Source organism: Telmatherina bonti (genome assembly GCF_933228915.1).
Source record: "Telmatherina bonti genome assembly, chromosome: 8".
NCBI lineage: Eukaryota > Metazoa > Chordata > Actinopteri > Atheriniformes > Telmatherinidae > Telmatherina > Telmatherina bonti.
The window spans coordinates 31,589,960-31,603,315 of NC_136626.1; the positions used below are offsets into that span (position 1 = coordinate 31,589,960).

The following is a 13,356-nucleotide window of genomic DNA, read 5'->3' on the forward strand; positions in this document are numbered from 1 at the left end:
AAGGTTTTTAAATTTGATTGATTAACAAGTCATAAGACCACAAAAAAGTGGATAAATTTCATCGAGAGTCCGTTCTATCTGAGGAAACTTATTAAAGCTAGAATCTTTTTGTACAGGGGTGTCCAGCTTCGGTCCTCGAGGGCCACAATCCTGCAGGTTTTCCATGTATCCCTGTTCCATCACAACTGACTTAAACTAAGTCTGATCGGTCTATCTAACTAATCACTTAATTGGTTGTTGGATCCATTTAATGTAAGCCAGGTGCGTTGAAACACGCATACATGGAAAATCTGCAGGACAATGGCCCTCGACGACTGACTTTGGGCACCGCTGTTTTCATCCTGGTGCCACTGCAGTGTTTTGACCTACGCAGACACTCTAGATCTTGGTCGAGCAACCCTGGTCCTCAAGGACTCACATCAGTGGGTAATTATCAGACTGTTGCAGAGTTTAATATCAAGCTCTGGACCGGTCTGCTAATTAAGTCTGTGTCAGGTGTGTTGCAACAGAGAAACTCCAAACACTTGCAGGACTGTGAACTCAAGGTATGTAGTTGCTTACCCTTGTTATAGACTTAAAAAAATACTATTTATCTTTTTATATGAACACTGACTGATGATTAAACTTATTTTTAATTCATTTTAAATGTGTTGCTTTAGAATCTCTGCTGGTGATTGTTAACACCTTTGATTTTCAAGTCATAGCAGAACAATGTGTTTATGGTCTTTACTTGCATCCCTGTGTCTGAAAACAGGTTTACAGACAGCTGCTGCATGGTGGCAGAGAGGTTGGTGATGCGGCAGCAGTTTTGCAAAGTCTACACATCATTTCATATTCAATTTTTGTGTGTATTGAAAAATGAAAACAAGGTTTTGTAAATCATCAGCTCTAATTTCCATTAATTTAATCACATCTGGTTGCCTTCACAACTATTCTCAGCTTTGTGGACCAACTTCTACAAACTTAGATCTTTCCAGATAACACAAATTTTAAAAACCTTTATTAGTTTGGTTTTTTTTTTTTAGCAACTGGTACTTTTTTTTTTTTTTTTTTTTTTTTTTTTTTTTTAAAAGTAAAGCCAACTTTTTAGATTTTACAGCACAGAAAAGAGCTCATTTTAGCTGTTTCCACTTTAGGATTTAGCCTATGTCAATCAGTCCAAATTAGTAATAAAAGAAAAAAACAGAAAAAAAACATGCCTTTATCTACGTTTCAGAAAGAAAAATAACACTAAACCAGACCATTTAACTCCAGACTTTATAAGACTGAACTTTAGTGAGCTCATTGTGAGTCTGTGACCAGTGAACGCCTCACACGGTGTCATGTCTCATGCAAACGCTAGATGCCGCTGTTGTACAACTCTGTCTGTCAGGCCACACTCCGCATTCCTCCAGATAGAAACATCTCAAATATGAGGTTTTATTTCATACAAGTTAAAAACCTAAAAATCTTCCTAAAATTATAACGTTGGGACATACATGTCCGTGTATGCATGTATAATTTCTCTCTTTCTTTTATATGTTTTCAGCTGTTTGTTTAACTTGTAGAAAAAAATGACTGTTTAAGAAAAACACTTGACATTCATATCAGTGAAAATGCATAGATTTATTGGTGGACATTTGGGTGTAAACAGTGGAAAAGAAATGGCCTTTTTGGTCATGCAGGATGCTGAATGCAACCTGGCTGTGTATAAAATCTGCGGACAAGCCGCATAAAAAGGTCTTTCTGTGGTGGTGGGGGGGAACACAGCAGGAAACGGCAGCATCCTCTAAATCCTGCTCCTCACAGGCGAACAGCCATCAAGTCATAAATTTCTGGGCAGTTTAGTTCCGACACAGTCAATGGCTCTTATCTTGGATAAATATTTGCTTCTCAGGACATCAACACAGGAACAGCCAACAACAACACTGGTGATGCCTCGCTGGGATTTTCCACAGCTGATCAGTTAAAGTTTGGGCGTGCGTGCGTGCGTGCGTGTGTGTGTGTGTGTGCCACATTCCAGTTGCTTCTAAAAGGGAGAAATTAGCTTTACAGAGGCGCAAAACGGCAGCATGTTGCGATCATGTTTGTACACCATCCCCAGGTATCAGGGCCCGTGATAAAACTTGCCTGCGCGCAGTAGCCTGGAGGGTTGCGTGACTTTGGCAGGGTGCTGCTGCCCAAACCAATAATTTCCAGGGAGCATCAGAGCAAATAGCGAGGATATAAAAAGTGTGAAGGGGAACCCCGCTCTCCAACATCCACTGGGCGTTAGATTTATGCTTTGGTGACACAAAGCTACCAATGAAATGCATCTAAATAAAAAGAAAATATATAGTTTTTGTTCTTATTCCTAAAGTTTGGACAGAAGGGAAGACTGTCTGGTGTTCTGGTTTTTGTGGCGTGCTCCTGAAGAAGTGGGCTGGTTCTGTGTGTTTGAGTCTACAGTGCAAAGAAGAAGAAAAGAAGTTCGCACCAGTTTTTTTTTGCTTCCAATCCAGAGGAGGTTTCAATAGCAGCGGCGCGGCAGGGGAGGGACGCACTGCCAGCACTTGGGATACCCACTTATACACACTCACACACTCTCTCACAAACACTCCTGCACACTAGAGACCAGTTAAATCCTCAGGAAAACTGCAAACACGCATCAGAGCAGTCGCCTAATCCGATTGATAGGCACCAGCAAGACGCGCGGAAACGGAGGGAACTACCGGACACACCGGAGAGGGACGTTTTTTTCCCCTCCTTCTAAGAAAACCCATTTTTCTTGAACTTTTTTTTTTTCTGATTTCAGAGGAGTGTTGACAACAAGAAGAGAAGCATCCTTCTGATAACTTAGTATTTCCATATCCTAAGAGGTAAGACTGTAAATGCCGCATGCTTTGCGTCTTGTGTGCAGCGTTTCATCCGGAGCGTCAGGGGAATGTTGAAATCTGAAAAAAAAAACTACTTAAAAACTTTTCTGAAGCTTTCATTTATATCCACAACATGCATTAAAAAAACCAAGTAAAAGATCAAAGCCGACGGGACTGCTTCAACTTAATTCCTTTGAAAGGGGGAAGAAGAGGTTTTTGCGGTTTTACAACTCCGGGAAGTTAAAAGTTTCAAACCCATTTCAATCAAGCCCCAACTCGCACGCTGTTTTAATTTCAGCCTTACTTTATTTTTTTTTAAATCTCTGTAAGCTCTGATATGTGGTGTTGATGTAATGATAAACTGCGGAAGAATCCTTTTGCTGCTTGTGGCTCAGTCCCGACAGACGGTTCCCATGCTCCCAGAGGTGACACAACACCCAATAAATTTATCAATACGCACAGCGTTTCCAGCTGAGTCAAAGCAGTTGCCTTTTCCCCCCTCTTGCTACTTAAACTACAAAGAGAAACACTTACCCCCCTGATATTTAGTGTAGTTTCTACTGATCTAAGTTTCAGTCGTGGGTGATTTTACGCACCTGTGATAGACCTTTAGGCGAAGCAGTGGAGAGCTAAGAGGATATACTTAAAATAAATACATTTGAATACGTTTAAGGAAAATATATTGACATTTGTTTTTAATCAGATCAAATTAATCAAGGGTTTAGCTCATGTTGGCAGTTGTTTTCCTCATCCGGTCCATGTGAGATCCTCTCAGTCGGTGTCTAATGGGAGACATACCCGGAGTGGGGATCTGAATAACTGTATTTAGCAGCCGGGTGAAGCTACACTGCCTCCCTTCTGCTTTCTCAGGAGAATGAATCATGAACAACAAGAAAGAGGGGAAAAAAAAAAAAAAACGGGGGGAAAAAGTGTTAAAATGGGAAGGTCTGCGTGGCATACCGTAACTAAACCGTGATTTGCATATGAAAAAGTGTGGCTGAAAGAATTCCGCCAGTGTTGCTGCAGCTCTGCGCGTCCACAGAGGTGACATGCTTCAGTGTAAATACAGTCTCCTGCCTTTTGTCACACACCCAGAGTCAGTGGTAGAAAAATAAGGGTGCAGCTTTTTTTTTCTTTTTAAATTTTATTTCCTTGGTAAATTATTCATCATATCCCATGCGCATCCCCCCCCCCCTTTCTCTCCCGGGTTCGCTCACTTTGCAAAGCCCCCTCATTATGCTCCCTCAGACGGACACAAGAAGAGGCCGAGCCTGCCTCCACAAGCTGCTGAACAAGCTTTCTGTGCACAGCATCACGGAACGTGATGGACTCATTTCCCACGACGCAGCGTGTGTGTGCCTCTCTCACATGATGGGCAGTGGGTGGATGACTTTCCCATTGAGGTAGAGGAGAAGTGGGAGAGGGGGGGCATTTGTTCTTGTAATCTATAATCACACTCACAGCCACAATACCAGCACATCAGTCAGAGCCCCCGCCACTCCCCCTACCCTCAATTCCATCTGAATGCTTTTTCAGGCAGAAAGCGGCCCTACGACCCGACCCTCCTCATAGAGACATTCCAGGATGCAAAAAAAAAAAAAAGCAAAGGTCCAAAGGAACTGGTTGGGGAGGGAATGGTTGGGAGGAAACCAGGCTCTCCTTTCCACGATGCTATGTGCCAGCCTTTGTGGCTCGGATGATGTGGATGAAGCTCAGAAACTCCAACTGCGAACTGCGAGCGATGTTGTGGATGGCGAGGTGACAGGTTCTGAGTGATGATAGACTTATACACAGAGTGGAAAAGAGGAATGTGATGGTTTGGACACACAGGCCAGATAAAAATCTCTATTCCTGGAACGGAGCTGTTACCACAGTCTCTACCAGTTCATAAAAGAGCTGTTGAGCTGTCCAAGAGATCCAGACCTGATTTGGTTTGGCCTGCCTGTAGCACAGGTTCAGGTCCTGTGTGGTTCTGTCCTTGGCTCCTGGTCTGCCCCCCACCACCCATTCACTGTAATCCCCACATTGGCCCTGAAGTGACAGCGGTGATGGAACTCCACTGAGGACCCACCATAAATCTGCCCCCAGACGTTTTAGGAAAACGCACGGGAGGCTTCAGGTCCTGCGAGCGAGTGCCAGGCGTCTTGTTGGGTGGAATCTGAAATGTCTCTTTATTTGTGTAGAAATTAAACTGTCTTTTATTCCTTTCTCGTTCTGGTAATGAGCTCCATGTGGCAGCAGGCAGGAGGCTTATCCATCTTGACAAGGAGTTGGAGGGAAGGAGAAAGAGCCTGGTTAAACAAAGTGAAGGAAGAAAGAAGAGGTCAGGGCAGGTTTTTTTTTTCTTTTTCATACTGTGCACATGCACGAGCACATACGTGCTTCCACGCACGATAGGGCCGAGATGTGACCCACGTTGTGTTCAACAGCCTCCTCCACAAACAGGATTTGTGTGCTTGTAATCAGTACGTGCTTGGTGGAGACACACCCCTCACACACACGTGCACTCAGATATCAGGTGGATGGAAATTGCAGCATGTAATTGATATTTACTTGCTTTAATCTTTCGGGGATTGTGAATGAGTTTCATTTCGCTGCAGACTGTTGTCGCTGAAATAATTGCATCCATCTGAGGGATGCAAATATAAAGTGTGAACAGTGTTTTGGCTTTGCACATGATTTGCTTGTAATGACCCCAAAATTAGAGCTGGGTCAAAGCTATTTAATAAAGAAATTCTGTTGAGAGGATGTCATTGCTTCTCAAATGGATTTGGGGTCATAGTCTTCGGTTAAAACGTTTTATTTAGCAAAGACAGCCATGGGAAAAAAGCTTATGACCATTTCCACACACTGTCAAGTGTCACATTTGTCCTATAATCCAGTTACACAGCTCTTTAGGTTCCACAGCTTTCCAATTAAATCATACAACATGTTTTCTTCACTAAAATCTCAGCAAGTCCCAATAAAAAGGAAGCATAAACCTGTAAACAATCATCTAAAGAGCAACAAGGAAACAAAAATGGCATGGTTGCACGTTACTTTAGCTTGAAATTAAACCTCCATGATTCTGCAATCATGCATTCTTTGCAGTTCTAATTAAACATTAAATTTTATATGTTCCAGATGCACTTTTTTTTGGCATGTTATTTCAAGAACTGGCGTTCGCTTTAAAGACTCCTCCAGTGTGCAGGCTCTTTGACACTGTGATGGTTCGTGCGACTGCTCTGACCCCGGCACAGCTGCTGAGATGTTTAGGTGTCATCTCTTTGCAATATTCTGCGTTCTGTGATGAGGAACTGACTGCTGCAGTATGTATGGGAGAAGTGTCACACATGAGGAGCTGCCTTCAGTAGTCATCAAACGTGTTAATGACAAGGCCGATAAAAGCCTCGGCGTATGAGTGCGGTGACATCAGTGTGGTGGCCTTAGCTGGCAGAGGGAGGGGAGGGGATCTTGCTATGTCTGAGGGGTGTTTGGGGATGCTTGGAATGAAAGACAGCTCAAGCAGCTATGTACATACCACCTTAGAGCTGTCTTGAGTATTAATAGACATCTCTTTGTTGCGACTGACACATTTTTTTTGAAGTGGAACGAGACAAGCTGATCTCAACTGGATCTCAACTGTATGAGTCAAACCTCAAAGTACCACTTAGACTGCTTTTCTTTTGCTCTCTGATGTCTTGTGGTTCGACGGGAGGTACGGCTCAGACAACAGCAGAGACCGAGACTGACAGAAGCTGTCAAGGGATTTTTTTTCCCCCTCTTGCTTTCATGTTTAGTGGGCTGTAATGGAGAAATAAACCCTCATGCAACGAGGAGGTCCATTCAGGTTTGAAGCCGCAGGTTCTAATCATCCATTCAAGTTACGGGAGGCACTGAAGGAGGAGAACTTATGAGGAGGAACCTAAAGAGAAAGATGTTTGTGCATAAGTGTGAAAGAGATTATTTGTTTGATTAAAACAAAACCTGTGATCAACAGAAAGAGACGGAAAAAGGGAAGGTTCGGCAGCGAGAGGGAGAGGGGTCATTAAAAGGACACCATCTTGCTTGCAGTAAATGGCAGTAAAGTATCTGGCTAATCTGCCATCATTACACTGATTAAATCACCAGGGATTTGGCGTTCCCATCAGCTGCAATCAATGGGGCAAAATCAATAGACAAGGGATACGTGAGAGGCTCTCAGGCATAGTCAGCTGCTTCTTCCCCTAAGCGCTGCTCCAACTGTGGGCTGTACCACCAAACATTTTTATATTAGCATCAATAAAACTCAAACGACATGGATTGGGGATATTTTATGTGTAGAATTTTATGAAATACTGAAGTGTGGTTCCCTGGGGCGCTAAGCAATGTCTTTTCCTTCACACATTCCTGTTTAAATCTAATTCCTCCCTCTCTTTTGTGGCCAGCAGTACACATTTACTCTTTTATGTTTCTCACAATCTAATTCCCACAGATGGATTGGATTGTTGTAATGAGGGCTTTGTTACATGTTAAGGGTAAAACTTAAAGTCTAATATGGCAACGCATTTAATCATGGAATTACTTAAAGCATATAACTAAAATTAGCTACAACTCAGCGAAATGATCTTTTCTTATTTAAGGCAATGCTAAATTGAGTTTAAATGGAAAAAGAATACTTTTTGGCATTTTTTTATGACTTAGAAATATTACTAAGATGAAAGCCACTCTCCTTAATGTGCTTTAAGGCAGCACTGACCAATTTTAGTAACATGCAAAATGTTGACACACCTATGCCTGTATACTGATATTAATCTACAATCAATCAATCAGGTTAGAATATCATGAGCTAGCTTGCCAAAAGCACTAGTAACAATGAAAGTAGTCGGAAATAAAACATATTTGTTGATTTTCATAATGAGTTAATAGCAAAGATTTTTGTATGCTACAACCAGCAGCTGAACAGCACAACCAGCACAAGTGCCAAAGGTATCTAAAAAGTGACTGACACAAGCTCAATGTTTATATGCTAAAAATTAGGATAAACGCAGGCATTTATTTGCTATCTGCTGCTTTCTCAATGTTAAAAAAGCAACTTTAGCAGAAATTTGACAAAAATGGCTGCAGTAGCAGCTAAATAGCATAGCGTGATTTAAAAACAGAAAAAAGGGGCCAACACCTTGATAATTTTTGTGATAAATAAACCCCTCAAGTTTACCCACAAACCCATCTTAATCAGCTTTACTTTATAAAAGCATTGTTTATTTTTGTAAAATAAAAAAAAAATGCTGAAACTTTTGGGGAAAAAAAAGGCTATAAGTTCTTAGCCGACTGACACCAACCTGGATTCTACATGCTGAATAGTTGGCTAAATTCAGCCAATAATTAGCTTGGTTATTTGAGCCTTTTTCAGTATTTAAGAACAGAAGAGTTTTGATTTCCTGCTCAGAGTTAACAGTAAAAATGGCTTCAACCAGCAGCTGAATAGCTTAGCAGTAAACAGTAAAAGTAAAAGTTAATGCCTTGGGGTTGAAAGAAAAAGCTGAATTTTCCAGATGCTTATCTGAACTAAATTTACTTTGTCATAGCATTGTGTTTAGTTTTAGAAAGTGTTCAGAAAATGTTGATGCTGTATTTAAAATGGTCAAGTATATTTTCAAGAGTTACATGAAAAGTTGCCAACCCAACCCTCATGTCTACATATTAGTGTAAATTCAGTTATTACTTAGGTTAATTAGCTTAACCAGGCTAATTTAGTAATTATTTTTAAAGTGATATGTTTTATTTCACGCTGTGATATACTGGTAACCTGCACGGGGAGTACCCTGTCTCTCCCCTGCTAGCATCTGGGAAAGCACCAAGCTTCCCCTTGACCCTGGATATAATTAAGCTCTATGGAAATTGGATGGATGTGTTTCACTGCTACATTAACATAAAAAATGCTACAACCAGCATCTAAATATCTTAGCTTAATTTAAAGTAAATACTGAATGCAAGGGCTAACACGTTGCTAATTCCAATAGCTTGAATAAAAATGAAAATTTACCAAAAGCTTATTTTAATAGGATTACTAAATCATACCATCTTGCTTAACGCTACAAAATGTTGATGCTGTTGAACAAAATATCTTTCCGAGTTATATAAAAATGCTAATAGCACCCCCATGTTTAAGTTTTAAATATTAGGCTAAACCCAGGTGTTAATTAGCTTAATTAGCTTAGCCTGGCTTTCTCAATATTTCACTCCAAAAACTGACAACTTTACATTTTAATTTTTTCCAAAACGTGTATTTTAAAAAGTTTAAACATTTGAATAGATCTATTAATACAGTCCAAAGTAAAATGTTCATTTTTCAGTTTTACTTGTCCTTCATGGACTCTTTTGCCTTGTTTAGCTTCCATACTCAGTTAAGCTAACTGACTGATCACTAGATTTTCATTTTCATGTTCAAACACAGTTATTGGCAGAAATTAGCCTTTTTATTCAACCAAAAAAAGTCAAATCCAGCATATTTACATTCTTCCTAGTCAAGTCTCAAGTCTTCTTTTTTTTTTTTTTTTTTCCCCAGAATGAGGCAGTGTAAAGGTTGGAGCTCAGTGCTGCTGATGCTACTAGGGCTTGGATCTTTGGCCCAGAAACTGCCCACGAGAGATGAAGGACTCTTTCAGATGCAGATCAGAGACAAGTCGCTCTTCCATGACTCCTCTGTCATTCCAGACGGAGCTGAGATCAGTGGATACCTTTTCAGGGACACACCCAAAAGGTAAGAGCTGTGCAAGCATACTTTAACTAAATGAACAGCATTATCATTAATTTAAAAGCCTACAACAATTAAAGACTGCAAAAATAAGCCACTTCCACCTGGGGCTGCTGTCTGCCATGATTGTCATTTAAAAACATAAATCATTGATGGTTTTTGTGTGTAAATACATAGAAAGATCAGATGTTTCCTTGTAATATGACCTTTCTTTGCTAAAGCAAAACTAAATAATAGATGAGACCGTCTGTTACCTCAGAAGGAGAGTGAACAAGGTCGATGGGATAACAATATCACTGCCTTATTGAGCACTGCTGTCTCAGTCTGCTCGTAAATACACTGTCCAGTACTCGGGTTCATGCCGGTGTTCATATGGTAACCTATTATTTTCACAGGTACTACTTTGTGGTGGAGGAAGACAACACACCCCTGTCTGTGACAGTGACACCTTGTGATGCTCCTCTGGAGTGGAAACTCACCCTGCAGGAGCTGCCAGAAGAGCCCAGTGGAGAGGGATCAGGTATAACTGACTTTAGGCAGTGGTGGAAGAGGTTAATGACATGTTATGTGGAAATATCACTCTCCCCCATACACGGTTAACCTACACCGTGATGTTAGGCTTTGTGTTTTGGTGGGTTTTAATTAAGTCACAGTCATAGTGTCTAGTCTGACCACTAATAAGGTCTGACGTCTGTAATTTTCAGAGAAGGGCTCTACTCTTGTCAGCCTACTGAATCAAAGCCATTACATCCCTTTACTTAAGCTGTTTTGGTCTTCTTAAGGTAAATCCTGCTGCTCTATGCCCGCCTTCCTTCCTTTTTTTTATGTGCTCCACATTAAAACTTTCTCCATCTGGCCGCTGTCCTTTCAGCAAAGGAGATCTTGCCAGATGACTAAGGCTGCGGTTTAGAACATAGATGTGTTATGTGAGCATATATTTGAATGTCAATACACGAGCACCTGTGTGTGTGTGTGTGTGTGTGTGTGCTCTTGTCAGATCAAATACTCCTGAATGAGTTATTGGTTGGTTTCACTGTTGAGATGAATTGAGCTTTGCCTCAAGAGAAAAGAATCCATCCTGAACTGAAAGAATAATGACAAATATGACCTCAGCACACAGCAGTGCCAGCAGTATGCACTTAGTCTGACTTCACAAGGTGTCCTGCAGCATTGGTTACGCCAGAGCTTCTTGCTGTCTTAGAAGCCCTTTTTTTGTTAGATATCTCTAGTGGGAGTAGATCTTTTTTGCATTAACTTTTAGTACACCGCTGAGGACACTTTTTGGTTGACAAACATAATATTATGGTTTCTTGCTCAAGTTGAAGTAAGAACTCAGACTGTGTCTTTCAAAGGGAAGCAACAAGGCGCCTCTTTGTAGCAGAGCTTCCCTTGGAAGGCCCACTGAATACTGACCTGTGATCCTTTGGGATGTTTGGAGTGAAAACATGACTGGGATGTCAGTGGAACTAATCATCTATGAGACTTTAAGAGATTCATCATGATCTCATAACATTAAATATTTTGAAATTTGGAGATTTTTTGTCATCAAGGACATAGAAGGAACACATTTGAAGGCTATGGCTTCAGATCTGTGTGAATATTGGTAACCTCAGTTTGGATATGATATCAGGTAAAGAGCTCATGGTGTGTGTGTTTGCTTTTCTTTCCAGGAGAGCCTGAACCTTTGGACCAGCAGAAACAGCAGGTGACTGTAGATGAGGGCACAGAGCTCTTCACCTACAAGGGTAATGATGTGGAGTCCTATGTGGCAACCAGCACACCCTCTGGTCTCTACCAGCTGGAGCTGCTGTCTACTGAGAAAGACAGCAACTTCAAGGTGTACGCCACCACAACTCCAGAGTCTGACCAGCCCTATCCGGAGCTGCCCTACGACCCCCGCGTGGATGTGACCGGTCTGGGCCGTACTACTGTCACGCTGGCCTGGAAGCCAACACCAACAGGCTCTCTGATGGGCCAACCTGTTCAGTACTGCGTAGTGATCAACAAAGAGCACAATTTCAAGAGCATGTGTGCTGCTGAGGCTAAAATCAGCAACGATGATGCCTTTATGTTGGCTCCCAAGCCCGGCAGAGACTTTAACCCGTTTGACTTTGTGCACTTTGGCTTTGTTCCCCCTGACAATGGTTTTGGCAAGGACAGAGGCCTTACAAGTAACAAGATCTCACGGGCGTACACAGTCAAGCCTAAAGTATCAGACATTCAGAAGGTGTGCATTGGCAATAAAAACATTTTTACAGTGTCAGAGCTTAAACCAGACACTCAGTACTACTTTGATGTGTTTGCTGTGAATTCTGCTACCAACACCAGCACAGCGTATGTAGGAACCTTTGCTCGCACTAAAGAGGAAGCTCGCCAGAAGACGTTGGAGTTGAAGGACGGCAAAGTATCGGATGTTTTCATCAAGAGAAAGGGCAGCAAGTTTCTGCGCTTCGCTCCTGTGTCTTCTCACCAAAGAGTCACTCTGTTTGTCCACTCGTGTCTGGATGCGGTGCAGGTGCAGGTGAGGCGCGATGGCAAGCTGGTGCTCTCCCAGAACGTTGAAGGAGTACGGCAGTTCCAGTTGCGGGGTAAGCCGAAAGCCAAGTACCTGATCCGCTTGCGAGGAAACCGAAAAGGAGCCTCCACTCTGAAGTTGCTTGCCACCACACGACCCAGCAGCAAACAACCTTTCCCTTCTCTTCCTGAGGATACTCGCATCAAGGCCTTTGACAAGCTGCGAACCTGCTCCTCCGTCACGGTGGCCTGGCTGGGCACGCAGGACCGCAACAAGTACTGCGTTTACCGTAAGGAGGTGGCTGACAACTACGGCGAAGAGCAGCGACGACGGGAGCAAAATCAGTGTGCCGGGCCAGAGACCCGAAGGAAGTCAGAAAAGGTCCTGTGCAAGTACTTCCACAGCCCGAACCTGCAGAAAGCTGTGACCACAGAGACCATCACTGGTCTGGAGCCAGGGAAGACCTACCTGCTGGACGTTTACGTGGTGGGACACAGTGGTCACTCTGTGAAATACCAGAGCAAACTGGTGAAAACAAGGAAATACTGCTAAATGACTCTGCAAAGAAGAAATCTATTATATATATATAAATATATAAATATATTAAATAAGTTTATTTAACACTAAGTGATATTCTACTAAGGAGTGTATACAGACTGACTACTCACTCAGCTGGTGGGCCTGTGGCAGTGACTGAACTGCTTGTAGAGAGATATCAACCTGTATATTTATGTTTACATTTCTTTGTGGCACGTCTGAGTGGGCCATTGCTTTGTCAGCAGTCCTGTCGTGTTGACGCCATGTTGCCAACGGGGAGGCAGAACTTCAAAGAAGATCATATTTCACCTTGTATGTTTCTTTGTTGCTGCATGACATTTGCTTTTGTCTGTCATATTTGTCACATCCTTCAGTTACAAATCATGTTGGCTGGAGGGAGATCCAGTGGCTGCCCGCTTTGTATAGATCTCACTGCATACTCGCTACATGTGTTAGGAGGATTTTAAATTATTTTATACTTCTCGTCTATCTTTTTGATGTTTTTATTGATGACTGTAATAACTGTTCCAAGAAAGTTCCAGTTTTATGAGGAAGTTGTGGTAGTTCAGACATTCCCTTATGTATCTCAGCCAGTGTTGGCTCTAGAGCCCTTCTTGTAAATGTGTTCTGTGCTGGAGATCTGTGTTATTATCACTGTATTGGCGTGTGTGTGTGTGTGTGTGTGTGTGTGTGTGTGTGCGTGTGCGTGCGTGCGTATGAGAGTATGTGTGTGTGCGTCACATGTACAGAGCTGT

The 13,356-nt window shown here is 42.1% G+C and overlaps 1 protein-coding gene across 1 annotated transcript; it reads left to right on the forward strand.

Annotated features, from left to right (window-relative positions):
* Positions 1-2,693: 2,693 nt before the first annotated feature.
* On the forward strand, positions 2,694-13,356 carry ndnf (neuron-derived neurotrophic factor). The gene is made up of 4 exons (XM_079245351.1): positions 2,694-2,837; positions 9,361-9,555; positions 9,945-10,069; positions 11,220-13,356. Exons 2-4 carry the CDS (start codon positions 9,362-9,364, stop codon positions 12,614-12,616), a joined length of 1,716 nt encoding a protein of 571 aa, XP_079101477.1. The 5' UTR covers positions 2,694-2,837; position 9,361; the 3' UTR covers positions 12,617-13,356.

What these genes read in the sequence shown, in the direction of transcription:
- ndnf (XM_079245351.1), top strand. Translation starts at nt 9,362, where the DNA reads ATGAGGCAGTGTAAAGGTTGGAGCTCAGTGCTGCTGATGCTACTAGGG. An exon ending in TTCAGGGACACACCCAAAAG is followed by an intron (nt 9,556 to 9,944) that starts GTAAGAGCTGTG and finishes TTATTTTCACAG; the next exon opens with GTACTACTTTGTGGTGGAGG. An exon ending in GCCCAGTGGAGAGGGATCAG is followed by an intron (nt 10,070 to 11,219) that starts GTATAACTGACT and finishes TTTTCTTTCCAG; the next exon opens with GAGAGCCTGAACCTTTGGAC.